The 25,196-nt window shown below is 47.6% G+C and overlaps 10 protein-coding genes across 10 annotated transcripts; 7 read left to right on the forward strand and 3 right to left on the reverse strand.

Annotated features, from left to right (window-relative positions):
• Positions 1 to 415: 415 nt before the first annotated feature.
• RhiXN_09880 (epoxide hydrolase) lies at positions 416 to 2,179 on the forward strand (the record flags this gene model as incomplete). The annotated part of the gene is made up of 10 exons (XM_043329696.1): positions 416 to 745; positions 829 to 902; positions 950 to 1,078; positions 1,137 to 1,359; positions 1,432 to 1,453; positions 1,510 to 1,609; positions 1,670 to 1,683; positions 1,735 to 1,894; positions 1,952 to 2,026; positions 2,098 to 2,179. The coding sequence occupies 10 exons, from the start codon at positions 416 to 418 to the stop codon at positions 2,177 to 2,179; spliced, it is 1,209 nt and encodes a 402-aa protein (XP_043182530.1).
• Positions 2,180 to 3,135: 956 nt separating this feature from the next.
• Positions 3,136 to 4,761, reverse strand: RhiXN_09881 (Zinc metalloprotease; the record flags this gene model as incomplete). The annotated part of the gene is made up of 3 exons (XM_043329697.1): positions 3,136 to 4,413; positions 4,464 to 4,628; positions 4,687 to 4,761. 3 exons carry the CDS (start codon positions 4,759 to 4,761, stop codon positions 3,136 to 3,138), a joined length of 1,518 nt encoding a protein of 505 aa, XP_043182531.1.
• A 298-nt stretch (positions 4,762 to 5,059) lies between these two features.
• Positions 5,060 to 5,682, forward strand: RhiXN_09882 (cell division control protein 31; the record flags this gene model as incomplete). Its single annotated transcript, XM_043329698.1, has 3 exons — positions 5,060 to 5,324; positions 5,387 to 5,534; positions 5,595 to 5,682. 3 exons carry the CDS (start codon positions 5,060 to 5,062, stop codon positions 5,680 to 5,682), a joined length of 501 nt encoding a protein of 166 aa, XP_043182532.1.
• A 743-nt stretch (positions 5,683 to 6,425) lies between these two features.
• On the reverse strand, positions 6,426 to 8,224 carry RhiXN_09883 (C2H2 zinc finger; the record flags this gene model as incomplete). The annotated part of the gene is made up of 6 exons (XM_043329699.1): positions 6,426 to 6,588; positions 6,655 to 6,697; positions 6,757 to 6,832; positions 6,884 to 7,247; positions 7,320 to 7,387; positions 7,430 to 8,224. The coding sequence occupies 6 exons, from the start codon at positions 8,222 to 8,224 to the stop codon at positions 6,426 to 6,428; spliced, it is 1,509 nt and encodes a 502-aa protein (XP_043182533.1).
• A 2,196-nt stretch (positions 8,225 to 10,420) lies between these two features.
• RhiXN_09884 (uncharacterized protein) lies at positions 10,421 to 11,734 on the reverse strand (the record flags this gene model as incomplete). Its single annotated transcript, XM_043329700.1, has 5 exons — positions 10,421 to 11,088; positions 11,138 to 11,194; positions 11,249 to 11,336; positions 11,394 to 11,445; positions 11,502 to 11,734. The coding sequence occupies 5 exons, from the start codon at positions 11,732 to 11,734 to the stop codon at positions 10,421 to 10,423; spliced, it is 1,098 nt and encodes a 365-aa protein (XP_043182534.1).
• A 362-nt stretch (positions 11,735 to 12,096) lies between these two features.
• Positions 12,097 to 14,665, forward strand: RhiXN_09885 (calcium binding protein; the record flags this gene model as incomplete). The annotated part of the gene is made up of 12 exons (XM_043329701.1): positions 12,097 to 12,216; positions 12,280 to 12,299; positions 12,349 to 12,647; positions 12,697 to 12,778; positions 12,834 to 12,949; positions 13,008 to 13,176; positions 13,236 to 13,254; positions 14,186 to 14,270; positions 14,328 to 14,382; positions 14,440 to 14,466; positions 14,518 to 14,584; positions 14,633 to 14,665. 12 exons carry the CDS (start codon positions 12,097 to 12,099, stop codon positions 14,663 to 14,665), a joined length of 1,092 nt encoding a protein of 363 aa, XP_043182535.1.
• Positions 14,666 to 16,765: 2,100 nt separating this feature from the next.
• RhiXN_09886 (uncharacterized protein) lies at positions 16,766 to 17,357 on the forward strand (the record flags this gene model as incomplete). Its single annotated transcript, XM_043329702.1, has 6 exons — positions 16,766 to 16,834; positions 16,891 to 16,963; positions 17,020 to 17,074; positions 17,130 to 17,156; positions 17,211 to 17,277; positions 17,325 to 17,357. 6 exons carry the CDS (start codon positions 16,766 to 16,768, stop codon positions 17,355 to 17,357), a joined length of 324 nt encoding a protein of 107 aa, XP_043182536.1.
• A 322-nt stretch (positions 17,358 to 17,679) lies between these two features.
• RhiXN_09887 (uncharacterized protein) lies at positions 17,680 to 17,920 on the forward strand (the record flags this gene model as incomplete). Its single annotated transcript, XM_043329703.1, has 2 exons — positions 17,680 to 17,730; positions 17,792 to 17,920. The coding sequence occupies 2 exons, from the start codon at positions 17,680 to 17,682 to the stop codon at positions 17,918 to 17,920; spliced, it is 180 nt and encodes a 59-aa protein (XP_043182537.1).
• Positions 17,921 to 18,657: 737 nt separating this feature from the next.
• Positions 18,658 to 22,719, forward strand: RhiXN_09888 (C2 domain-containing protein; the record flags this gene model as incomplete). Its single annotated transcript, XM_043329704.1, has 14 exons — positions 18,658 to 18,894; positions 18,959 to 19,642; positions 19,700 to 19,773; positions 19,824 to 19,853; positions 19,912 to 19,934; positions 19,982 to 20,054; positions 20,106 to 20,317; positions 20,371 to 20,451; positions 20,525 to 20,740; positions 20,790 to 21,256; positions 21,309 to 21,360; positions 21,415 to 21,521; positions 21,572 to 21,669; positions 21,726 to 22,719. 14 exons carry the CDS (start codon positions 18,658 to 18,660, stop codon positions 22,717 to 22,719), a joined length of 3,348 nt encoding a protein of 1,115 aa, XP_043182538.1.
• Positions 22,720 to 23,035: 316 nt separating this feature from the next.
• On the forward strand, positions 23,036 to 25,084 carry RhiXN_09889 (6-phosphofructo-2-kinase/fructose-2,6-bisphosphatase; the record flags this gene model as incomplete). Its single annotated transcript, XM_043329705.1, has 11 exons — positions 23,036 to 23,117; positions 23,171 to 23,314; positions 23,370 to 23,558; positions 23,607 to 23,674; positions 23,735 to 23,851; positions 23,904 to 23,927; positions 23,977 to 24,060; positions 24,118 to 24,285; positions 24,341 to 24,566; positions 24,615 to 24,699; positions 24,757 to 25,084. The coding sequence occupies 11 exons, from the start codon at positions 23,036 to 23,038 to the stop codon at positions 25,082 to 25,084; spliced, it is 1,515 nt and encodes a 504-aa protein (XP_043182539.1).
• Between the last annotated feature and the right edge of the window lie 112 nt (positions 25,085 to 25,196).

Consider the following 25,196-nt stretch of genomic DNA (forward strand, 5'->3'; position numbering starts at 1 on the left):
TCAGGTCCTTGGCCCCTACTACGTAGTAATACTGTTGAACCCCCATTGGCATCTTCCGCTGCGCATGTTGTCGGAAGATCGCGTTCCGCGCGCATTCATGAGATATGTTCTCAATAAACTCGTGCAACTCCAGGACTTCCAAGCTCGGGGGCGGAGATTCGTTATAAGCCACGGATGGTGACTGCCTGCATGACTCAAGTTGACAATATGAATGTGCGCTGTACAATGCTGGACACCCCACTGTCGCCAATCGCCACCACACATTTGGTGCTCTGACACAAGCATATAGCTTCTTCGGGATGCGTTACGCCCATACCCGAGTTAATTTGTCAGCGACCATTATCACATTCTAACAGACGTAGGGCTTTATATACCACCTGGCAATCTTACAACCGCGACCCTGCCACGTGTAGCAATGGCCGCATATAACGAAATTAAACCTTTTACCATATCTATTCCGGATAGCGAGCTTGATCAGCTGCATCAAAAGCTTGAGCTCACTAGACTACCCGACGAGCTCGATCTTCCCCCTGGTCAAGAGTGGGACTGGGGTATCCCCCTCGCAGTTCTCAAGCCAGTTCTCGAGTACTGGCGCATAAAGTACGACTGGAGGGCCGTCGAAGAGCGTATCAATCAGTCGCTGCCACAGTTCACGACTTATGTCGAGTCGAAGAGACACGGCGAGCAAGAAGTGCACTTTGTACACAAGAGGTCGAAAAATCCGGGTGCGATACCATTGATATTCGTGCATGGATGGCCGGGTAACTTCCTGGAGGCAAGCTTATCCCGAGCCTGGAGTATTATGTGACATTACTCAGACTATTTTAGGTATCCAAAATAATCGAGGAGCTAGTCAATCCTAAGGATCCCAAGCTTCCATCATTTCACGTCGTTGCGCCCTCGTAAGTAATCGCTTTAGAAAAACGCATTGGTTGACCTGTGCGTTTAGACTTCCTGGCTATGTATTCTCCCAACGGGCGAATACCCCGGGAATGAACGTCATTGGCACTGCGTATGTCTTCGACAAGTTGATGCAAAAGTTGGGGTATAAGCATTATGTTGCACAGGGAGGAGATTGGTTAGTAAAATTATTTGAACTGACTTTGTGACGTCGAGCTTTCATGGCAATTCGACAGGGGTGCGTTGGTTTGCCAGGCCTTCGCGATTTACCATCAAGATACATGTCTTGCTATTCACACCAACTTTTCGGTCTCTTTCCCAAGGCCTTTGAAGAATCCGATACTAACTCTGAAGACTATACTCGGATTGTATCCTAAGGACGAAAGAGATGGACTCAAGAAATCACAGCAGTCCGATGCAGAAACAGGATACCAAAAAATTCAGGGCACCAGACCCCAGGTAAGTGGGGCTGTCCTTGTTGTTACGATTTGTCCCAGGCAGCTCACAAGCTTCAATCGGGAATCTGTATAGACTCTAGCTGTGGGGCTCACTGGTAAGTTATTGGTTGTGTCTCTTTTATGTGGAATTAATGTTTCTCATATTTTTCAGACAGTCCCGTAGGTTTACTTGCTTGGATTGGGGAAAAGTTGTATGCCTGGACGGACGACTACCCATGGACCCCTGAGGAATGGATTACATGGACTATGCTGTAAGGCTCTCCCTTTCATTTAATATGATATATCGAATATTCAATTCTACATCAATCTAGCTACTGGGTTAACGGTGAGCGAGCCAGGGTATCTTGTAGTATGCACTCCTAACTAAATAACGCAGGTCCTGCGGCGAGTTTGAGGTACTACAAAGAAAACTCGATCGTTGAACCTTCTAAAGATCCCGAGCTACAAGAAGAGCTCAGTAAGATGCGTACCTTATCGTCTCCAACACTGTTTGGATTCTCGTGGTTCCCAAAGGACTTATATACTTTCCCAGTGGAGTGAGTCGGAGCAATTTGAGCTAGAGTTTACCTTAAAAGGCTGACAATCAATTTAAGATGGGCTGGCATTGGCCGGAACTACGTGTACTCTAACAAGCATAATAGAGGCGGACACTTTGCCGCATGGGAAGTGTAAGCATCAGATTCACTATGTATTCGAGAGATATTGCTAAAATGACACTTTCGGCCCTATTATTACTAAGGCCCGAGCTCCTTGTGGGTGATATCCAGAGTTTTGTCACACTCGCACTTGATAAAGAGACCCGCTTACTGAATGCGTCATAAAAAGATGTAGTATGTATGTACTATCATTCTTTGACCCAAATCTGTTTTATATGGAATTCAATATGATAAAACTTTGGTCGTTTACTCACACTGTTAGCTATCCTCATTCTTTCTTCTCTTCTTCATGGAGGGCGGCCTTATAACCATCCACATGTTTCGAAAGTTATGTTCAAATGATATATATATTTCAATTTATGCGTGTGACTACAGTACATACCACAGGGTCACAGGTTGTAGGAATGTGTGCATGTGCATGTATGCGGGCGGTAGGTTTAGGCAGGCAGCAATGGTGCATGAGATACCAGTACAGATCGGTGCGCGGTTGCTGTCTGAGGTTGAAAGAGTCAATTACTCCACAAAGCATGCGAAACTGGTCCCTACGTCCTCTCCCTAGTATACTACGTGAATAGACCCAATGGAATCCTAGTTTGGGTGCTCACTTTCGAGGCTCGCCATGTCTCCGCAATAAATAGCACCTCAATCGTTCAGTCCAGGCCGCTCTTGTTCGATCAAACTTATGCATGGTGGGAGGCAAAGTGCTGGGGAGGTGATTGGACGGGCGGGGAGTTGACATCACCAGGTTCGGCGACCAAGGAAGAAAGCAACAAGTCAACGGTTTATGCAACTCTATGATGGTCTAGCGCGACAATGCACTTCAAAAAATAAAAATAAAAACCTGATTTATGCTTAGCTTGACTTTGGTAGCTCGTTATCATCCAAGAGGTGAGCTGCAAGCCGTTAAATCAACATTCTTTATCTTCAGAAGCTGTGGATTCAGTCAAACACATGGATTTATGTCTATATTCATACAGATGACAAACGGAGTGGAGGCGTAGAGACAGGAATAAAAACAAGCAGTCCCAAGTATACAGACCGCATGCACGCATGCGCTAGTTCACCCGAATTTTCCTCATAGCATAGAGCAATCGCAGCCGACCAATGACATCTGTCACCTATCAACTTTTCCCAACGCCATAGCTCTTCAAAACCCCAACTGGGTCCTTCACATCCTCCGCGCCCATAACGATCACACTTGCCCTCGATCCGCTTTCGCCAAACACTCTTCCAGCAACGCGCCGCATATCAGCAGGCCCAACGTTATCAATCTTATCACACATCTCATCTACACCAATCTTGCGGCCATGCACCAGCACTTGTCGGCCCAGATCCTCGACTTCCACAGCGCGCGACTCGAGCGCCATTACCAGCGAAGACTTGAGTTGGTTCTTAGCGCGTTGAAGCTCGGCAGCTGGGACATTCTTATACAGAAGCATAGAGAACTGGTGCGCGATCACGGGAAGGACTTGAGATGGCGTTGTGCTGGGGTGCAATGCAGTATTGATGCCAAACAAACTCGAGTCGGTGTAAATGTGATGGAAAGCCGCACAATGGTCGATTTGAGGGTGGTGATTGAGGATATGGGTGTATAACCTCGAGTACATGCCCTTTCCTGGCCCGCCAGCTGAGAACGAGCCGCCGCCACCGAGAAGGATTTGCATCGTGGCAAGTGCGTAGATATCGGGATCGTGGATCGGTACACCTTCAAATGCGACGTACATGTGGGTGAGGTCGAGATCTGGGCGTGGGATGAAGACGTGTCCTCCAGTGTAGTTGGCTCGGGCGTGAGCAAGGTTTGAGAATGATGGTTCGGAAGGGTTGTGCAGGAACGACGTCGCTGCCGTCGTCAAGCTCTTGTATAATGAAGGTTGTTGTTGAGACTTGGAAGAGTTGAGTAAATGCGTGGGGACCTTTTGGGGGGCGGCCGCAGGAACCGATATATCTCCAAAATGCTTTTGGGCGAGCTCTACCAGTTCTTCGTGGGGTATACCAGCACCCGCAACGACCATACGCTCGGGCCTAAACCAAGTCCTGACAAACTCCTTCAGTAATGGACCATCAATCTGGTCGATCCTTTCTTCGGGACACAATAGTGGGTTGCCGAGCGTATTATCCCGATAAGCAACTGTGTGTATAATCTCGGGCAATATCATCTCAGGTTTGGCGTTCACTTCCCGAACTTCGTAGGCAGCTGCGTCTCGTTGTGCGTCTAGTTCTTCCGGTAGGAAAAGCGAGTTTTGAATGGTATCTGAGATGATGGAGAGTGCGGCCGGTGCGTCATGGGTAAAGTGCGAAGCCTGGTACATGATCGTCTCGCGGGAGGAGGAGCAGAGAAACTGTCCTCCTAATGCATCGATTTGCTCAGAGACAGAGTCAGCTGTTCGGGTGTGCGTACTCTGCATACACGTTAGTAATCAAACATACGCGAGCGGCGTGGACTGTGTACCTTCCATGCCATGCGGTCCAGTATGTGACTACAGCCTGACATCCTCGGGCTTTCATAACGTGACCCAGCATCGACATAGACTCCTAAAGCTCCAAAGTGACCCGGTGTAGACTCGGTGGCAACTCGGACTTTGTTGGGCAGCGTAGTAATTTGGACTGGGGGAGGCTGCCGCAGACGTAAGCGTTGAGAGACGTCTAGTCATGTAAACGAGAGATCGACGTACAACATATACTGAAGAGGAAGACAGAGGCCGTGACGTGAGACGTTGAGAAGCTGCTCTGAGACTCCGCTTCATCATATCTGCAAGTTAAATGGCAAGCAAATAGTTTTTGAGGGGTGATAACCAAGATCGCCCAAGGGGGTGAATTATTATTTGAATTAAATATACTGGACCAGAGGGAGTAATAATAAGTAAAACTTGTTCGGAACTAGGAGAAAAAATATAGACTTACCAGCACCTCGAGTGTCGCTGTCACGGACCTCACAAACCCCATCCAAGTCCGCGGCGCTCGCCAAAAGACCATCTAATCACGTAATCACAACCTACCAGCACGTGACCTCGACACGCCTCCGACCATCCAACCATCCACACAACAATGTCGCTCTACTCGTCTGCCCAAAAAGCCAAGCGCCGAACACAACACACTCGCCCAGAACTATCCGATGAACAAAAACAAGAAATAAAAGAAGCCTTTGAGCTATTCGATACGGACAAGGACGGCGCAATCGACTATCATGAGTTAAAAGTCGCGATGCGTGCGCTCGGGTTCGAGCTGAAAAAGGCCGAAGTATTGAAGATTCTACGGGACCATGACAAGACGGGACATAACTTGATGGAGTTTGATGATTTTGCGAAGATCAGTAAGTAACAACTGAGTTTGAGTTTTTTTGAGGTGGTGTTGACTGAATTTGTTGTTGCACAGTGAGCGAACGGATACTCGCACGAGACCCGATGGAAGAAATTCGCCGGGCCTTCCAGCTCTTTGACGATGATGGAACCCACAAGATCAGTATAAGGAATTTGAGGCGTGTGGCGAAAGAACTGGGCGAACAATTGGATGACGACGAATTGTGAGTTTCCGCCCCCTGCCCCCCTTTCCTAGTGTTCCGATTTTGACCAACTCTTTCCAGGCAAGCAATGATAGACGAGTTCGATCTAGACCAAGACGGCGAGATCAACGAACAGGAATTCTTTGCCATTATGACAGACGACGCTTAGTTCACAATCACTTGGTCTTGGGCTTGGGCCTCCTACTTGGGCCCCTTCGCTTTCTCGTTTCAGCGGAACTTATTACCTATGTGTTTTCTACTTTAAATATGTATTTATACTCCTACTCGTTCTCCCTCTCCAGTCGCATTTCGTCTGAGCTCCAACCACTCGTTCGATCCCTACCCGCCATGTTATTGTATCAACCTCCGCCACATTTGTATCGACTTCAACCATACAGCATGCCAGCGCCATTGTACGACTTTCCAACTATACAGCAGCACCACGAGCATTAGTTGTTTTCAGCGAGCACTTCTCATCACTCCAACAAACGTCAAACTGAGAGTAAATCAGCACACAGAATACTGTCTTGGGCCAAAGCCTTGTTATTTCAACACACAACAACTAGACTAATCTACACAAATAATCATAAAACATCCCCCAGAGATAGTACCCAAAACAGAAAAATGAGAAAAGCAAGATGTTTAGTACAGCGTTCAAAAAAATGTTCATCAAATAAACAAAAGCAAGGTTGAGTTGAACAGACCAAGCAAGCCCAGCAATGAGAATTTTCTGTCCGTCCAGTAAAACTTCACAAGCCAGGAGTTCTAAAGAGTTTCTGAAGATTTTTGAGATCGGGAAATAAAATATTCTGAATGATGGTCAAAAGAGCAAAACCCCCAGCGCACGTTTGTGCCAACGAGTGGAAGCGGTGCGACAGCTTTTTAAAGCCTGACCCAGGCAGACTTTGGAACTCAGCATTCGTCCTCGCTCTCAAAATCGTGCTCGGGTTCGGCCTCAGCGTCGGGCTCCAGCTCATCGATGGCTTCTGCCGGCTGGGCGCTTTGCACGCGTTTGCGCTTACGGCTGTCAACGGGCCGCGCATGACGTTTGGCGTGTTGCATCAAGTTGTCGTGCCTAAATGCGGGGACATCGCAGTCAGGTATACCGTCATTGCCAACTTGGAGTCAGAAGCAGCCTTACCGACTGAATGTCTTGCCGCAACCAGGATGTGGACACGCGTGCGCTAAACGAAGATACAACTCCGGTCAATTCGCGAATAAACGGGGGAATCCGTTTACTCACGTCGTTCGGCGAGATGAATTCCCTTGATGTGCCTCCTCAAATGTTCGCCCCTTCTAAAAGTTTTTCCGCAATCGTGCTGTCATTAACTTGTTAGCCCCGAATAACGCACGGCTTTGACCAGACTCACCGGACACTGCAACTCTCCCTGTGGGGACCCTACGCTCCGCTCGCTGGTGTGACGTGATCGCCCAGGTTGAAGCGGGGAAACCGCGCCAGGACCGGCAATCACCCCAGACTGGAAGACGAGCGGCAACTGAGGGGCTGCAGCACTCTCTTTAGCAGAATTAGAGTCCTGATCAACATCCATAGTCTCGGCCTCTTCAGACTTGGCGCCGATGTCATCCTCGCTCTCAGGCTCCACGTCGCTCTGAGGACGGTAGTAGCGATACGCGGTTGCTTGTTGGAGGGATTCTCGCGAACTAGATTCTCCCGGTAGCAAAACGGGTAATATTCGACCATGGGTTTTCATATGCTGAATGAGGTTGTCATGTCTGAAAAGGGAACGAAATGAACCATTTAATATTGACTAGCCCCTATGCTTTCATAATAGGGGGTGGACACACCTGCTAAAGGTCTTGAGGCAATCGGGCTCTGGACACGAGTGGGCTGGAGAAAGTCGTGTGGTAAGAACCTAGACCCCAAAATAAATGCGAGGCAAGGGGGGGACACTCACGTCGTTCATTGGTATGGATGCTCCTGATATGGCGCTTAAGATGCTCCCCACGATGAAAACACTTTCCACAACCATCAACCTAAATTGAAGCGAAATGCGAATCAGCTCCGGAGAGATCAAACTTAAGTGGTGAATAGACTCAACGGTGCATGCAAACATTCTTGTCATTTTCTCGCCGTCTTTGCCCGCCTGAAAGACGACATCTCCGTCTGGGACGGTGCTGGCCGCAGTGGGGACCCTTCTGCCACGCGATTTTTTGGTGAGACCTTCGACCGGGACGGGGGCTGCTGTACGGGTTCTCTGTGGAGGCAAGGCAACGGCCGAGCGTGCAGAGCTGTCACGGTCTCGACGACCACGCACAGGGCCGATCTCACCAGGGATCGCCTGGGCCGCGCTGAGCAGCGAGGGGTGGGGGTTGGGAATACGGGGCCAGGCCCAACGACCGGTAGGCGCCGACATCCTTGGAGATGAGGATGGGGAGCGGGTGCAGCTGGCACTGGCAGATGCTGAGCGGGAGCTCTCATCGCCTTCAGACTGGTGTTCGTCGACCTCTTCGCCAGGAACAATCTTGACTTGGCCCTCGTCGGCCTCTGCCTCGTAGTCTTCGTCCACTTTGCGCATCGCTAGGGGGGGAGTGTCCCAGACAATCTTGTTGTGCGGCGGGGAAGTGGCAGTGAGGCTCGCACGGAGTCCGGATTCGGTAGGCAAGTTGCGGCGCCAGTCATCATCGGGAGGTGCTGGGTTGGTCAGGCTCTGGATGTCGATGCGGCGGCGTGCAAGGCTCATGGTGCTCATGGCGAGATGGGGGGCAAGGTAGAGGTAGAAGGTAGGGGCAGCGGAATTTTCACTTGGACCGGGCTTTATTTGTGGACCGAAATGATCGACGTTCGGTCTGAAAAGTAGCAGTAAGCAAAAGAGCAGCACGCAACGGACAAGTTTCAGTCCCAGCAAGTAACCCAGGCAAATCAAGACTCAGGTCGATGCAAACGAGGTTGAGCTGGCCAAGCGGGGCTTTTGAGCGATCGCGCCTGCCTGACCCCCTGAATGTGGGCCCCTAAACAGCACATGGCCTCGCCATCATATTAGATAAGCAGTCACGGTCAAGGGAAGGTTCCGCCTCGTTTCACTTCCAGCTCTAAATCCCCAGGCATCAGTGGGCCGTATCAATCATATCATCAGTCTCCCCCGGTGCCCCGTCCTCGTCACTCTCTATGCCACGGTTGTCGACCTTGCAGCCTGCCGCGAGCCCTCGTACTATATCTTAGCGTCCCATGCCGGCATAGGCAAACCGCTCGTCGCCGAGGCGCATTCATTTCAAACTGCGATTCCAGGGGTGGGACGCACCGATCCGGGCGTGCTTCTTACTTTCAACGGGAACGGGGCACGCACGGACGAACACACGCCCAATTTTTTTCCTACGTGGCCGGCCGCGGTCTAGCCTCTCCCTCCAGATGATCGTCCAATCTACATCTGACGTCACGTGAGTCACGCATATACACTCCCCCTCGGCGATGACGGAAGGATCTGCGTCGTTAACAAACCGACTAGTCGCCCCCTTCCCCCCTCCCCCTGCGCCACTGTGCTGGATTTACAGCAACGTTTCGAATGAAAATAGTTCCTATGCACATGATGTCTTTTCGCACTTGAACAAGTCGAGCCGACGTCGGAAATGAGCCATATGCGCCTACTTATTTTTTCATTTGACACTTGACCTGGGATAAAGGAGCAAGGGCAAAATTTGAAATTATACCCCCTATTCAGTCAAAGACGCATACATTGTCGTAGCAACGCACAGGCTGTTTGATAGACTAGTGCCTAGCCATATACTACCGTGCGAATTGCCACTATTCCGAGAAACTCTAATCATCAGACTTTGGCGAACCGCGGCCTTGATCTTGTAGGGGTGAAATAGGCTATCGATCCGCGTTCCGGGTCATATAGGCCACAGTACTACAAATCGTTCGCATAACTTGTATGTTGCCAGTAATTTGCTCCAACTTCGCATGAAAGTTGCAGAAAGTTGCACGATTCACCGGGCCGCGTAGGATCAATGACCAAAGATAAGGATGAAACCGGTCTATTCAACCTAGATCTTGAACCGATATGTTCATTCTCGACCGGCCGTGGCTAATTTGCCGCAATCCATCAACCGCTTCCTGCGGTCATTACAAAAATAACGTTGACTCGGGCGAGAAAAAAAAATCGTAGACAGCTGTGTACTGTCAAACGCGGCTACGTATTGCCTTCATGTGCGAGTCCGGTATATGACGGCTCGGGATGGGTCTGATTTACCGGAACTCGACTTCGGAGCCGTCGAAGATCAAATGTGGTATTTATGTGTGCTGGAATGTATATGTTGAATTATCCAGTAAGACCATCGAGTTCTCGTCCCCAGGCCCAGGTGTAGACCACACCACATCTCGGATCAATCGTGAAGTTCCAGACAACGAGGCGCGTGATGAGCATCGACATCGACTTTCAATCTTGAATGTTTGGATCATGGCCAAATTAAAACAATCTCCCTCCGATCTGAATGAATTTGCTCCACGTGATCGTATGTAATTTACTTGAATGGGTGGGCTTATTTTTCAATACTACTTTGTGCCTATAGTTTCAAGCGTTGGGAGGCGGTCACTTCTAAGAGCTCATGAATAGGAGTGTTGATAAGGACGATGCGTTCGCCCAATATTTGAATAGGCGGTCCCTCGTACCAGGAGTTTAATTCACTCCACGGCGGACGTGGACCGAGTGCTTGAAGTGTATTGTCTTCGAGCGGATTAGATACCAAATTGAGCCCAAAGTTCAAGTGGCATTAGCTCCACACCTCGCTGACCGCGCGCAATCATACACGCATAGCTTATGCTAAACTATGCCCTCGAATCTTTCCTTTTGAGAGATAGTCTTGCATATTGGATCACGGTGATCCAGATCGCACTATTGCTTGATTCAGGGTAAATTCAGAAAGTCAATCCACCAATAAACTATTGTGATCTACGCCTGTACCGCCGGCCTTCGCAAAAGCCATATATTCGTTGCGGCATCTTTGAGCACCGCTTCGCTATTTTCAACTGCGGCGCGCATAAACTCGCCGACTCCTTCATTCGGAAGCAACAGAGACCGTTCAAGCCAGGGCTCTTTGACCACTTGGCGGTAGGCCGAGCGGAGTACCGGCCATGCAGAACTTCGTACTTTAGCTCGAAGTTGCTCAAGTAAATGAGTCAAAGCCCGAGACGGGAGTTTGGCGAATACAACTTCACTTTCCGAGTTAGATCCATCCGAGTCTGAGGTAAATTTTGTCCATGGTTCGTTCTTCAGTCGCTCATCGACAACTGCGGGGTTGGTCAACTTCTCCAGCGCCCACCAGTTATTCCTACGCAACGCCGAAGCAATATCAGATGCTAGTGACCATTCGGCAGAGTTGCGAGGTAGGCATATCTGTGCATCGGAACCAAGGATAAGACGATGGGAGACCTTTTGACTTGGGAACTCATCCACGAGTGTATGCAGGAACTGTAAGAGGCCGACAGCAGTTTTGCTTAGCTTCAATGTCTCGGAAGTTTCAGGCTTGGCTGTATATACGTCAAGCAAATAACTGAAGCTTGATGCGATGTTGACCGGCGAGTTATAGACAATTGATAAGTATACAGATTTTTCAACCACTACGTCGCGATTAGATATATTGGGCGTTTGGTGGGAGACTAACGTTACCTTGGATAGAGAAATTGTCTCGCCTGTCAGTGGCGACAAACCCCTCACGTAGTTTACCTAGCATAGTGAAGTTATGGGACATATAGAAAAGGGATACGATTGGATACATACGCAATAGAATCATAGCATTGGATTCCTTCTCCTGTCGTTCGGATGATGACTTGGGAATGTACCGGCCGGGTAGCTCAAGGTTCAAGATCTATACATATTCATTGCGCCGTTGGGCATATGTAAAGATATAATAAAATACCCCTACCTTCTCGGTAATAAATTCCCAATATTCTTGTTGAGTCTCAAAGGACCTAAGACTAATTGACCATTCGGTACATTTGTAATACTCGTATATCGTCAAGGGGCTACTCACGCATCGCCATTAGGCTCCAATCCACTACTCCGGCTGACTGCTGGGAGCCATTCCAAGCCAAACCGATCACTACTCTTAATTCCTCGGTTGCCGTCTGACGAAGCTTTAGTGGGTACACGACCAGCAGGCGCCCGTTCCCAGTCACGGGTCGATATCCGGGGAGCTCCACGGCTATTGCCGAGCCCGCGTACGCCTCTCGCTCGGTTTTGGTTGCCTCGGCCTCTTCCACGCATGCTAGGGTATTGGGCTGTCTCGAGGTTATACGTGAAGGATGAAACTTCAGTCAGAGCTAGATAAGAGAGGTTGGTAGGGTGTTTGTAAATAACCCCAGAATATTCTAGTGCACGGAAGGGAAGGCAGAGCCTATATCCCAATAATCTAAAAGCTTTCGTGAGGATCCAAGACGAGTGTCAAGTACAGCTTCGCTAGAACTTGGGGCATCGTAAACGCGTGGTTGGCTAAAGACCAATAAATTCTGACCACGTGACGGCGTTTCATTACCATTTACTCCAGGATTCTTGTGGACAACCGCCACGGCCACCGCACAGTTCTCTCGTTTTCTTGCTGACGCACTTTGATAATTAAACTTAAAAAAATGAAAGTAAAATCTAGCTTGGCCGTACTAACTGGCCTCATTGCAATCGTTAATGCTCACGGAGACGAACACGGCGGTCACGGTGACGGAGATCCAAACGCGAACTACGCCCAACGACACGTGAGTCGCGCGGAATATTTGATGCTCCGAAAACGTACTTAGAGAAGCGTTCCTTGATTGCAGATGGCATCTGAGCATCACATGTATGTGACATTGAATTGAGTTTAGTCGGATTTCTGACTGGGTCTACAGTGATGCCTTCAATCCTTCAACCTTTTTCCAGCTTCATGATTTAGACCGCAACAACATCCTTGACCGTAATGAAATTGAAGCCATATACGGTGTCCACCACGTTTATAGCAAACGAAAGACTCCTACCGAGGAGGCGCAGGCCGCGAAAGCAAAACAGGTAACGGATGCGGTGCTGGCGGCGATGGATGCCAATGGGGATGGTTTTATTACCATGGAGGAGTTTTTGGCCAAGGGTCTTGATGCGCTGCCAGATTTTAGCGCGCTCGGTGCTGAGGGACATCACTACGACGTTGAGAGTGGTGAGTAGCTGGTTCCGGGTGCCTCGGAGCATCGTTTAACATGCTATAGAATTCTTTTTGCACCATGAGGAAATGTACCATAACACACCTGAGACTCAGACTGATGAATCTTATAACCACCCTGAAGACATGTGAGTGAATGATGTTACTGTCCAGACCTCATGTCCTCACCCAGTTATGTAATAGCGAACACTTTGCGCACCATGAAGAAATCGAGCGTATCGAAGAAGAGCGCGAGCGCAAGTACGAGGGTCTTGCTGAGGACGGCGTTCACAAGGCCGCACCGGGCGACGAATCTAACCGTAATTTACCTGATTTATTTCGCCTATTATTCATGTTCCTGATGGCCCTCCTTTGCAGAGGATCCCGAGCTTAAACCCGGTCCCAAGTTCACCTATACTCGAGCTCGTAAGGACGGCACGGAACCCGGGCAGCATGATGAATGGAAGCGCGACGCTGAGAGCAAAGATGCGTGGGGTCAAGGCGACAATGGATACAAGCGTCCAAAAGAGCCATCTGATAGGCTTAGGTACGTTCGACGGTGGTAGTTTTCGATTTGTGAAAACTAACTTTATAATTTTTGTATAGGAAAAATGTTCCTTACAAGGTGAGATACTCTTCACTTTATGAAACTCGAACACTGAGTTAATAAAAGCCTTCTCGTATGCAGTATAAGTTCAAGCGTAACTGGGGGGATTTTTAATATATATGCAAGGTCAACTTGATTGTAATCGCTTTGTGTTATATTGTATCTTTTGAATGCAGCTCTCTTGGTAATACAGATTCTCCAAACTGTCGGAAAGTAAATTTGAGAAACTGCACGGCCGTTCGAAGTACATGCACTATGTTAGGAGAGGCTCTAACCAGTCACAGCTCCATCTTTCAGCTCCATCTTATTCTTCAGGCTCGAGCATTTTCTTTTAAGTAACAACAAATCGCTACGTGAAATTAAATATCAATACGAACCAAACCAAGGCTCCCATGGGATGCGACCCCCGATCTCCTTATACATACCTATCCTTTGGATACAATTACACGAAACAAAGTACCATATATATCTGCAAGTGAATTGGAAGTGACAAGGTATGTAGTTGTAGTAAGCCGGTCCTGCCAGTATAATATTGAAGCATCCCGGGACTCCTATTAAGCATTATAGCCGTCGTCAAGTATTACACCTCTGTTGGGCGGCCTGGGTCCCCATCCCTCCACTCTACTCTCACTATTAAAAGGGGCTTTAGCATGTAACACCGTGAAATCACTGGGTGAGTTGCTAAATATAGCCACCTTACGGCTACCAAAGCCCGAAGACCGAGTCATGTTTGATCAGCAATCGCGGGGATCTAACAAGTCCGCCACGTCTGGGGTATATAAACCGCTTTAGGCGTGATCTTTCGACGATACCTGTCCACCCAGGAGTTATACTACTACATGTCGACTTCTTTCGAGCATATCAGGGGGAAAATTATCCTTCATGGCCAGGCAAGGCACTGTACTTTTATAGTCGATAATGCTGATCAAACTCATGAATGTGCATATAGGTAAAAGCTCAGGAGGATCAGGGTGATAATATTGCGGCAATCCTCAAAGCGATTCAAGATTATTCCACTAGTGAAAGGGAGCCTGGTATGCAATCATTACTCTTTTGACTTGCATATCTTGATCTGTACCCACCATATTCAGGATGCCTTACGTATCGCATTTGTCGCAGTGGAGACGACTTCTTCACTTTTGAAGAGTAAGTCGGTTGGACTGGATGAATCTGGCTTCGTGATCTTAACCAGACTGAATGAAGATACGCTAATGCTGCTGCAGTCCAAGAGTATGTGGACGACTATATGCATTTTGCCTGGTTTCTGTAACGATCATACAGACATTTTGAGATTGAGGGATTTAAGAATTTACTGAAAGGGGTTGGCACAGGTACATTAACTGTTGGGGTAAGTGAATCCTATCCTTATGCTGAAGTGACTCATATCACTCTGTAGGAGCCAAAGATAACCTATTATGAAGAGATCTAAGCTATGTTTTGTACTGTAGAGGAACCTTAAGCATTGGTGTAAGGTCTAATTTGCCTGCGATTGGGAACTTTCTCATCAAACAAATAGGGCGTAAGCGTTTTGTTTTGCAAGGGGAAATGGGCGGCTCCATTACAATCGATTGCGATAGACAAATGTATATATAAGGAATGCATAAGAATCAACAGTGACGATCACACACGTTATTTAATCTTCCATAACTTAACGAAATCGCCTATTTCTCCAACAGGTAGACTTAACCCCGTAGTTCCAGATAGGGACTGACGGCGGATACTCGTATCCGCAGATCACACGGATCGAACTGATGTAATACCCGTACCCGTCCCAACCCGTGGCTGTGTGTGGCTATGTGGATACGGCGGGTACGGATATGCTGGACTCAACAGACCTGTACCTACCCGATCCGTCAAACGCGGGTTTGATGCCGGGTACAATGTCTGAAATAATGAGCCTGTATAGTACCAAAAACAATATTATACATGCCTGAACCTCCCTGCCTTTACCAAGTTTGAATTCCTGTACTGATCCCCTATGTACAACCATATCGGCCCCTCTTTCAAACTACCTCCTCACCTGTTAGCAAAGCAGAAGCCTTGCAGGCCAGCGCATTAATTCAACACTTGGGTAATGTATCGAAAGCCTTAAATTGATCTATCCTCGGAAGAATGGCACTCGACATCTTGAGTGCGCCGTGTGAGTCAAGCCTTTGAACTAAAAGTACCAATTGGACTCATTATTTTGAATTCGTAAAGCCTCCTCACTCGACGTTGAGCGAGCATTCCTAGGAGGGAGATTGGCTCTTAATTACCGCCAACATTGCACAAGTGTAGCTACGTTTCGCGCGAAGGTGAATGTTGGGTCCTAGTACGGCACACCTTTGTTAGCTGAAACTTGAGGCGTGTACGAAATGATTGAAGAAAGGGGTGCCACCAAGCCTGAGCCACTGGATCGAAGCGCATGGATAGTCTGGGTGGATACTTGAATGTTAAGGATTATATTGCGTCTGTCTTTCCTATCAGTACTCTCTTCAAAGTTTACAACCCATAGCAATCTCACTATGTTGTTGCCTTATGTGGTATAATAAATTCAGCTGTTTGATTACACACAGAACTGCGGGTCAATCCGTGAGGACCCATCAAGATGATTTACCCACGGATAGCATACCCGCGGGTCCCAGTACCCAACCTGCACCAATCCGGCACTGACTAATCGATCACGGGTCTTGCGGTTATTGGTGCGGATACGTGCGGATCGTATCCGTTTCCTTCCTTAGTTCCAGAGTGCTCCGGAGATCCTCGGAGATCTCTGGGGCAAACATATCCAGACATCTCCAGGGCCGTCTGAAGCGTCCCAGAGCTAAGTAACCTGATTGAAGAACTCCAAAGAGAATGGGGATTTAATTGAGAAATCAATAAAAGCTCTACACTCCCTACTTATCTATGCCCTATACAATGATTTGCTATGTTAAAGCAAATCCTAAGTGTAGGCGCCTTATATGCGCGCACGATTTTATATGATAAAATCAATGTTTTGGCGTACGTCATAGTCGCATTTTAAAGTTTGGGTGAGGTTTGCGACCAGCAAAGTTTGGCAATTAGGCTGTGGTTGAGCAACGATCAAGGGAACCCACCCAAATATACCCACTACACCCACAGCTAGTGTATACAAACCGCCTTAGAGACAGTGTCCGTAGCTTGCAATAAGATCTAGCCGCCGCAAATTAGCCATGGATTATAGAAATTGATATATTTTACGATATGTTATTTTTATTTGCTTCTGACCACCATCCTCGCGGAATCTCAGCACTTGACGAGTATAATCTATGGGCCACTCTAATGTAATGCCACAAAAACAACGTTGGCGAGAAAACTAAACTAAAAATACGTACTTTATATAAGTGCATGATGGGGCTCTATTATGATCATTATTGTCCCATCTCAATCCACGTGATATTGATACCGAAGCCCGAGGCGATTAGTCATATAGCCGGCATATCCGATGCATCCTCTACTGTTGGCATATATAAGCTACCCGACTCACCGTCAGGTACAGGATCAACGTATTCAAAACCTGTGCTAAATCATGTCGCGGACTTACGATCACATCAAAGGAAAGATTATCCTCCATGCTCAGGCAAGCCCGAATCCCTGTGTATGAGCGGTTATATCCAACTGATTATACAAACGCATACACAGGTGACATCCCAGGAGGGCCAAGGTGATAAGGTCGCATCACTCCTCAAAGTGATTCGAGACTATTCCAATAGTGATAAGGAGCCCGGTATGTATCCAATGCTCTTTCAATCATGTATCTTGATCTGAACCTATCATGCCCAGGATGTCTCACCTATCGCGTCACCCGTAGCGGAAATGATTTCCTTATCTTTGAAGAGTGAGTGGATTAAGTTAAATGAGCTGGAGTTACTTAGAGCCGTATTAAATGATAGGTATGCCGATGGTGCTGCGATTCGAGCGTATGTAAATCCTTACTGGTCGTCGTGTGAATTCCTTCTGATTGTTCTGCGTAGTCATTTTGAGACCGAGGGATTCAAAAACCTGGTCAATGAGATGAAGACGGGTACATTAGCTGTTGGGGTAAGCTAGCTATAGTTTCGCCCTACGATCGCTTACCTCCTGGATAGGAACCGGACATCACCTACTATGAGGAAATTTAGTTTGTAAAGAATGTCATACAGTGGAAGAAAGTTGCGTCCTTGAAATTGTATTTGAAGCTCCTCGGCGTGCTACTTCAAAATGAATTATAATTACCTATTCCGTGGCTTGAATGTCTTCAAATCTCGGACCGGCTATTCGTGCTCTCCGAGAACATATGCACATAGACTGTGATACGAAAATAGGAGCGTACCCATGGGATGAAGAAATTCCAATCAAACCCTCCACCGAACCTCCACCTAACCATCGATCCTCGGATATAAATACCAGGAATCGAATAGCCAAAGCAGCTTCAAACTTACATTCCACCACAAGCGCACAACAATGGCCGAGTCCTTTGAGCATTTCACTGGGAGGGTGATTACCCATGCGTTGGTATGCCAACTACAGGTGGTCAGAACGAGCCCAGCTAACTTTGATTCTATGCTTCATGTAGTTTACGGTGGAGGAGGGACATGCGGATGAGATTGCCAAAGCTCTGAAATCTGTCCAAGAGTACGCTCTGTCTGACAAGGAACCAGGCAAGCCGGACGTTAAAGATCAGCCTGTTGGACTTGAGGGCTAATTTGGACATGTACCGATAGGTTGCCTTACGTACCGTGTCAACCGCAGCGGCAACCACTTCTTTATGTTTGAGGAGTGAGCCTACCAAATATATACACCCAAAGTCCGTGGTATCCACCGAGAACTTTATTAGATATACAAGTGCTGCGGCCATCAACGAGTAAGATAGGTTGATTTTTTTCAGAGAGTTTAGTCCTAATAATGCTTCCCACTGTTTGTAGGCACCGTACCACCCCGCCATACGTTGCCCTAGGGGAACTGGTCAAATCCAAGCCATTATTGGTCCCAGTAAGTGGTTGTTCATGTATGGGATAACTATAACCTAAATTCTTTCGTTGGTTCATAAAGGGTTCGCGCAAGGTATCTTTCTATGAGGAAATATAAAAACAGCTTGGACTGTGGTTATGGATTTGGGATCTGAGCTAGCTATTTCATAAAAAGCAGACTTTTTGGTAGCTTGTAGTCAATAAATGAGATTAGACAAGAGCGATTCCATGTGCCTAAACAAAGCAGAAATGGCAAAAATGACGTCACAGCTGGGGACTTCTAGCACACAAGCGAACTCTAGGGAATTTCCAATCATCAAGGGAAGCGCTATGCATTTATGGCTAGGTGTCCTACATCGACGTCATGTACCACGACAAGCCATAGATGTAACGGCACATAATCCTTCTCTTCACGTCAACCTGGCTATTATAACTAGCGCAGGCTGGGTCCTGAGAACTCTCCTTGTCTCCCATGGACTCAAAACGCATACCCAAAGAGCCATTCTCTGCAGCCAATCCTGTCCCTAAAGTCGCCCACTTGTTTCGCAATGTGGTCGACCCGCAGAGTGCAACGAACTCCAAGGCCAGAAAGCTCGCCACAGGAAGGAAGGACGCAAAGAGAGACCAAAAGCGTACGGAAGATGCCGTCAACCGAATGGCTAGGGGCCAGACATTACAAGTCCAAGACCCAGTAACCGGAGAGGAGACGGTAAGCATGTCGAATATCAAATATACTGTATCTATACATACTGAGAGATATAATTGACTTCTAGACCATTAAGAATGCTGACGAGGAAGCAACTCCTGGGGGAGAAACAACCAATTTTCGACAACATCCACTCCCGGAGCCTGACTGGCCGGCACACGGTCGTCATGTAAACACTCTGACGACCCAGACTCTCCTCGGCATATGTGCTGCATACACCACCCTACCGCTTCTCACGTATTTCTTCTTCATACTATTACCTGCTTTGCCATTTGTTGGATCTCCTCGAACATGGCACGTTGGCTGGGTATCACTAGCTCCGGGAATGCCCATGTTCTGGGCTTTAAGCCTCGTTGCACCATCGTTTATAGCTTATGTCCTCATATATAGACTTCACGCTGAAGCCACGATCGACTATGAGGCCCATGTATGGGATTCCGAGCGTAAACGAGGGGAAACCAGTGCAATGTCTGCAAAGGAAAGCGAGCACTCTTTTAATGAAGGGGCTATCCATGAAAGTGTAGAGTGGGGAAACGGATTTCTCAAGGGATTATGGCCTTCTATCGACCCCGGTTTATTTACCAGCGTGATCGATATGCTTGAGGATGTTATGCAGGCATCTATGCCTCGTATCGTTAATTCAATTAGAGTAAGCGACCTTGGCCAGGGAAGCGTTGCACCCAGGATCACAGGCATACGGGCATTACCACTGAGAAGGACGGAGGAAGGTGACATTCAGGGCGAACATGTAGTGAGTAGCAACCTTATAGCCAAGTTAGTTCGAGCCTCCATTAATGTTGGTATAAAGAATCTAGAACTTTCGTTTGCATACCATGCGAATCCAAGCGGAGCTTCGGCTAGTAGTAAAGCGCAAAACGCACAGTATGTAGTTTGAAGTACTAAAGTTCGCCGTAAATTAATATATATAATAGCATTGTGGTAGATTTCTTCGTTGGTGCAAGGTGAGACCGCAACGAATGTCAATTTTTTTGAGCTTACTCTCGATATGATATATTCTAGAGGATTTTTTGGAGTTCAAATTCGTAAGTTATATCTTCTGTCAATGAAACCGATTATAACGACCCAATAGCTGTATGGGTTGAAATTTCTGGAGCAATTGGGACAGCTCGAGCAAGACTCGAACTAATGCCCAATCCACCTTTGTATGTCTCTTTTGACCACTCGCTTAGCTGGATACTTACAGTCTGTCGTAGCATAAAGACAGCAGTCGTGACATTACTTGGACTTCCTCGGATTTCAATCTCTGTGGTGCCGCTTCACCAGCACTTTACCAACATCATGAATCTGCCGTTGGTCAGCACATTTATATCAAACTCGGTCAACACTGCCGTTGCACAATATGTTGCTCCCAAGAGCCTGAAACTAGACGTACAAAGGCTTATCAGTGGCGATGACGTCAAGAGAGGTACGCCGAGCCACTGTCTCAGTCACCAGTCTAACCGTGATGACGGATTTCAGATACGGACGCTATTGGAATTCTGGTCGTAACCATCCATCGTGCAACGGAACTCAAGGTGGCCGACCTGGATGGTGGATCGGGTTAGTTTTCCTTAATGATTCATTCATAATCAACAGTACTCAATCAGTACCCGACCTGACGTCGGGACCCCAGTAGACCCATACGTTACACTAGCCTTTTCACGCCTGGGAAGGCCTTTGTTTTCCACGCGAATAATTTCCGATCGCTCGCCCGTCTGGGAGGAAACTACAATAGTACTAGTCGGCCCAGATGCGGTTGCTGCTCGGGAAAAGCTTAGTTTACAACTATGGGACTCGGATCGAATTAGCGCGGATGACGTGCTTGGTACTGTGGATATTGACATAGCCAGTAAGCTTGCCGTCCAAACGCCCGATTTACATGCTAATGATGACTTCAGCCTTAATCCGCAAAAAGAATCAATCTTTCCGGAGTATTGAGCCAATCACCAAGGGGGAAGGGAGCTTGGAATTTACGGTCGGTTTTTACGAAAAAACGGACCCCAATCCTTCTTTCCGGGCGGAGAAATGGAAAAGAAAGCTACCTAGTCCAGAGGAGACTCGGTCTAACGAACCCGTTGACACGTCTGATTCGACCGATGCGAATGGACCCCATGACGAAGAAATCATCCGGCCAGACAACGCTCTGAATGATTTGGAGGCAGCTGTTATGACCTGTGCACCGGATCCAGATTTGCCGTCTGGTATTTTGTCAATTCAAGTGCACGAAATGCGCGATTTGGGGTTCAAGCTCAACAAGGGAACCAAGGGCAGAGGCCACGGACCTGGGAGCAGTGAAGAGGAAGAAGAAGAAGAAGGTGATGGCCTGCCCTCTGCCTACTGTGTGGTACTAGTAAACGATCAGAAGGTAGGCCATTATCTTTGTAATTTCTTCTCATTTAGTTTTAACACACGCATAGATCTACAAAACTCGTGTCAAACCAATTACCTCTTCGCCTTTCTTTAATGCTGGTGGGTACATGCGTGCATATTTAACTAGTTTGACGTGCTGAAGTGATTGCGTAGCTACGGAGCGATTCTGCAAGGACTGGCGTAGGGCTCATGTCACGATTGTTGCGCGGGATGCCCGAATGAGAGAAAACAACCCAATTATCGGTGCCACTACGATCAAAGTAAGCGTTTCTGTTGATTGCCGAGGTAGCCACTGAATTGCTTGGAACAGCTGTCCGAAGCATTCGCTGAATCTTCTCAGTTCACACAGCTTTGTCCCTTGGAGGGAGGGATTGGTTACGGACGTATACGTGTATCTTTGCTATTTAGGTAAGTGAATTGTATCGCATATCGATGGCGCGCATACATCTTTATCCCCGTTATAGGCCAACCACAGCGCGGCTACCTGCAAATATCCTTGGGTTCTCTGTTGGTACTATTCAACTTCACGGCGTCAAAGTGCTACCGGACAACAATCATACCGATTTCCAGGATGCTCAAGTTCGGCTTCGAACCTCCGATGTAAAGGAGCGGATATCTAGAAAGGCGGCGGAGGCCCAAGAGGATGGCTCGGTGGAATGGAATTCAGAAAAGGTTGAGCCCGTTCAGCTACCGATACAGAAGCGACACGGTGCCGCGCTGCTCTTGCAGTTCACGACAAAGCGCGCCCTCGGCCCACAGAAGACGATCGCACATGCTACATTGTGGCTACGTGATCTGGTTGATGGAGAGCGCACGACAATAAGAGTTGCCTTGTGGAATGTGGATGGCAAATCGGCCGAGTACATTCAGCAAAACTACATTCCTCCGTTGGATTCAACCGAATCCACAATCGACACCGATGGGCACGATGCAAAGCAAATCGGGGCGGTAGAACTTGACGTCTGCGCGATTGCGGGTCTTGGCAACATACACCAGAAGATTCTTGATAACTCTGATCCACTTAAAAAACAGAAGTGGGAAGAGTATGAAGTACAGGACGCAGCCGGCTTACGCGATACGGTCGGACTCGATCAAGAAGGAGAACATGGCATTAGAGAACCAGAGGGACAGAATTTCAGGATCGAAAGTGATCAAGCGGATGACCAGGCTTTACGTTCGACTGACGACGAGTGGACTGATACTAATAAGTCTCACGACGCAGATGGTACTGGAGAAGATAGCGAGAGTGAAAGAGACGGAAGGCGTGGACCGGTTCAGATGTTCAAGGATTGGAAGCAACACGAGCACGAGCTTCACCGGGAGCACCGCGGCTTTATGCAGACAAAGCCGATGCGCACCGCCAATTGGTTAAAGGATGGCGTCAAGAAAGGTGGCCACAAAGTTCAGCAACGGTTTGCCCAGCACTCGCGCGAGCCAGAAATCGAGACCGAAGTTTGAGGATGAAGGAGTTCGCTCTTGAACGAAAATGCTGCCTGCAAGTGTATCAATAGGACAGTTGGTGACAGCATAGCCACCGAGATGTATTTAATTTAATTGTAGCCACTTGATCGCTGTGACCTTAACCCATTTACAAATTGGAGTTGATCAGGGACGATCTGCCTTTCAACGACGACAAGATACTGTATTGCACTATCTTTGAGCCAGTCGCTATTGCCATTACTTGAATAAAAGTTATAGACGCTAAAGTCTGTGTACCGTTATATCATTGTCATCGACCTGTTCCATTGCCTTTCGATTATCAACTTCACTTTCGATGGCTGCACCACTTTATACAACTGCTTCTGGAAGGCTTTGGCATGCGGGAAATATCCTGATTGTTTGCGTTGGCCTTCCAGGTCAGATTGCCCCTTTTATAACGCTCTATCTATATTGTCTCACTCTAAAGTAGCTAGAGGAAAGACTCATATCGCTCGTGCGATTGAACGATATCTGCGATGGATGGGTGTCAAGATTAAAGTGTTTTCACTGGGGGATTATCGTCGTCGGTTGCTTGGTGGTGCACAGCAACTCCCTCCAGATTATTTCACATTGGGTGAGTGTGGAATCGCTCTGGGCCATTGGGAATTCAAGGCTGGAGGGTTTTAAAGGAGAAAAATCACCCGAAACAGCAAAGCTGAGAACAAGTATACGAGAAGGATGTGAGCAAATGGTCGTTGACTTTTTCAATAAGGAGGGAGGCCAGGTTGCGATTTACGACGCCAATAATGGGACGAAACAAAGTAGGAAAACTGTAGGAGAAAGGTTCGAAAAGCTCGGCGTTCATGTGATCTTCCTTGGTGAGTACATCTTTCATATCCTATTGTGTCTGCTGATGGCGCGAATAGAATCTATGTGTGACAATCAGGATATTGTTATATCTAACATCCGTAGTGTGAAGATATCATCACCCGATGTAAGTTTGATTCGGTTGGGCGAGCTTGAGGTAGAGAATGCAATATTCTTTGGTTCCTAGTATAAAGGATGGGATCCCGAGAAAGCCATTGAAGATTACATGTTGCGTATCAAAGATCACGAGATACACTACGAAGAAGTCGATGAGACCAACTGGCCCCATATCAAGATTATTAACGTGGGTTCCTATCATCATTCGCGATTGGACATTTTAATACGTGTCCCAATAGGTCGGGGAGAAGATTATGATCAATGTACGTTACCAATGTTAAGGAGAACACTACTAATTCGTTTCGTATCTAGAAAATCTACGGCTATCTACAAACTCGAATCATTTTCTTCCTAATGAACATCCATAACAAGTACCGTACCATTTATTTTGCTCGAGTGGGTACCAGGACCAGGCGATATAAATATTATCTTGATTTTTTTTTGTTTGTGCAGTCCGGACAATCGCTTATCGAACACTCTTATAAAGCTGATTCAGACTTATCTGAAGCTGGATGGGAGTACTCGGAGAAGCTAATGAATTTTGTACTACAGCGGCGTGAAAAGCACCTCGCTGAGCGCAAAAAATTAGGGACAGCAGTTGATGAGAACAAGAAACTTACGGTAAGTCGCTACATCTATCAATCCTGAAAGATCATTTAATTTCTACCTCCCTTAGATTTGGACTTCTACGCGCCGTCGCTCCCACCATACTGCCTGGCCCTTCCAAAAGTTGGGGTATCGGGTCGTCGAGAAGAACCAGATGTGCGAAATTAATCCAGGTGTTTGGGACGGCCTGTCCCCAGAGTTGGCACGGGAGAGATACCCAGACGAGTGGGCTAGATTCTTGCGTGACCCCTATGCGCACCGCGCTCCTCGCGCCGAAAGCTACCACGACCTATGTGGTGGGTAAACCTTTTTATACCCGGGTCAGCTCTTGAATATATTTGCAGTGCGTCTCGAACCCATTATTGTGGAGCTTGAGCATGAGCAAGACGATCTACTAATCATTACTCACGCATCCGTTATTCGCTGCCTGTATGTACCATTATCCATGATTTCTAAGTAGCACACTGACTTATTCCCAATTCTCAGGCTTGCTTATTTGATCGGATTACCTTCCTCTGAAGTGCCGGCGGTGGAGATCGCACGTGGTGACTTGATCCAAGTCACGCCGACATCTTACGGCGTACACAGTGAGGCATTCCACTTTTGGTCAGGACCTGAAGGACATCCAACGGAATACGAAAATTACGCCGAGTCAACCATGGGGAAGAGTGACATCCCTACTATCGAAGAACAAGAGGAAACGCACAGTGTTAAGAGCGTTGACGAGGCGAAGACCTTCTCCGAGGCTGCTGCTATTCAGAAAGCTACCGACACCGGCGATACCGTCTTCACGCTACCAGTCAGTGGACTATAGACATTGCCCATAGCTAGGCTAAAGCCCATAATATTTCAATGTGGATATATGCTTGAACCAAATAATTATTAACATCTCAATTTTCAGCGCATGAGAACGCCTGACTGAAACC

The sequence above is a fragment of the Rhizoctonia solani genome, chromosome 8 (genome assembly GCF_016906535.1).
Source record: "Rhizoctonia solani chromosome 8, complete sequence".
Taxonomy (NCBI): Eukaryota; Fungi; Basidiomycota; class Agaricomycetes; order Cantharellales; family Ceratobasidiaceae; genus Rhizoctonia; species Rhizoctonia solani.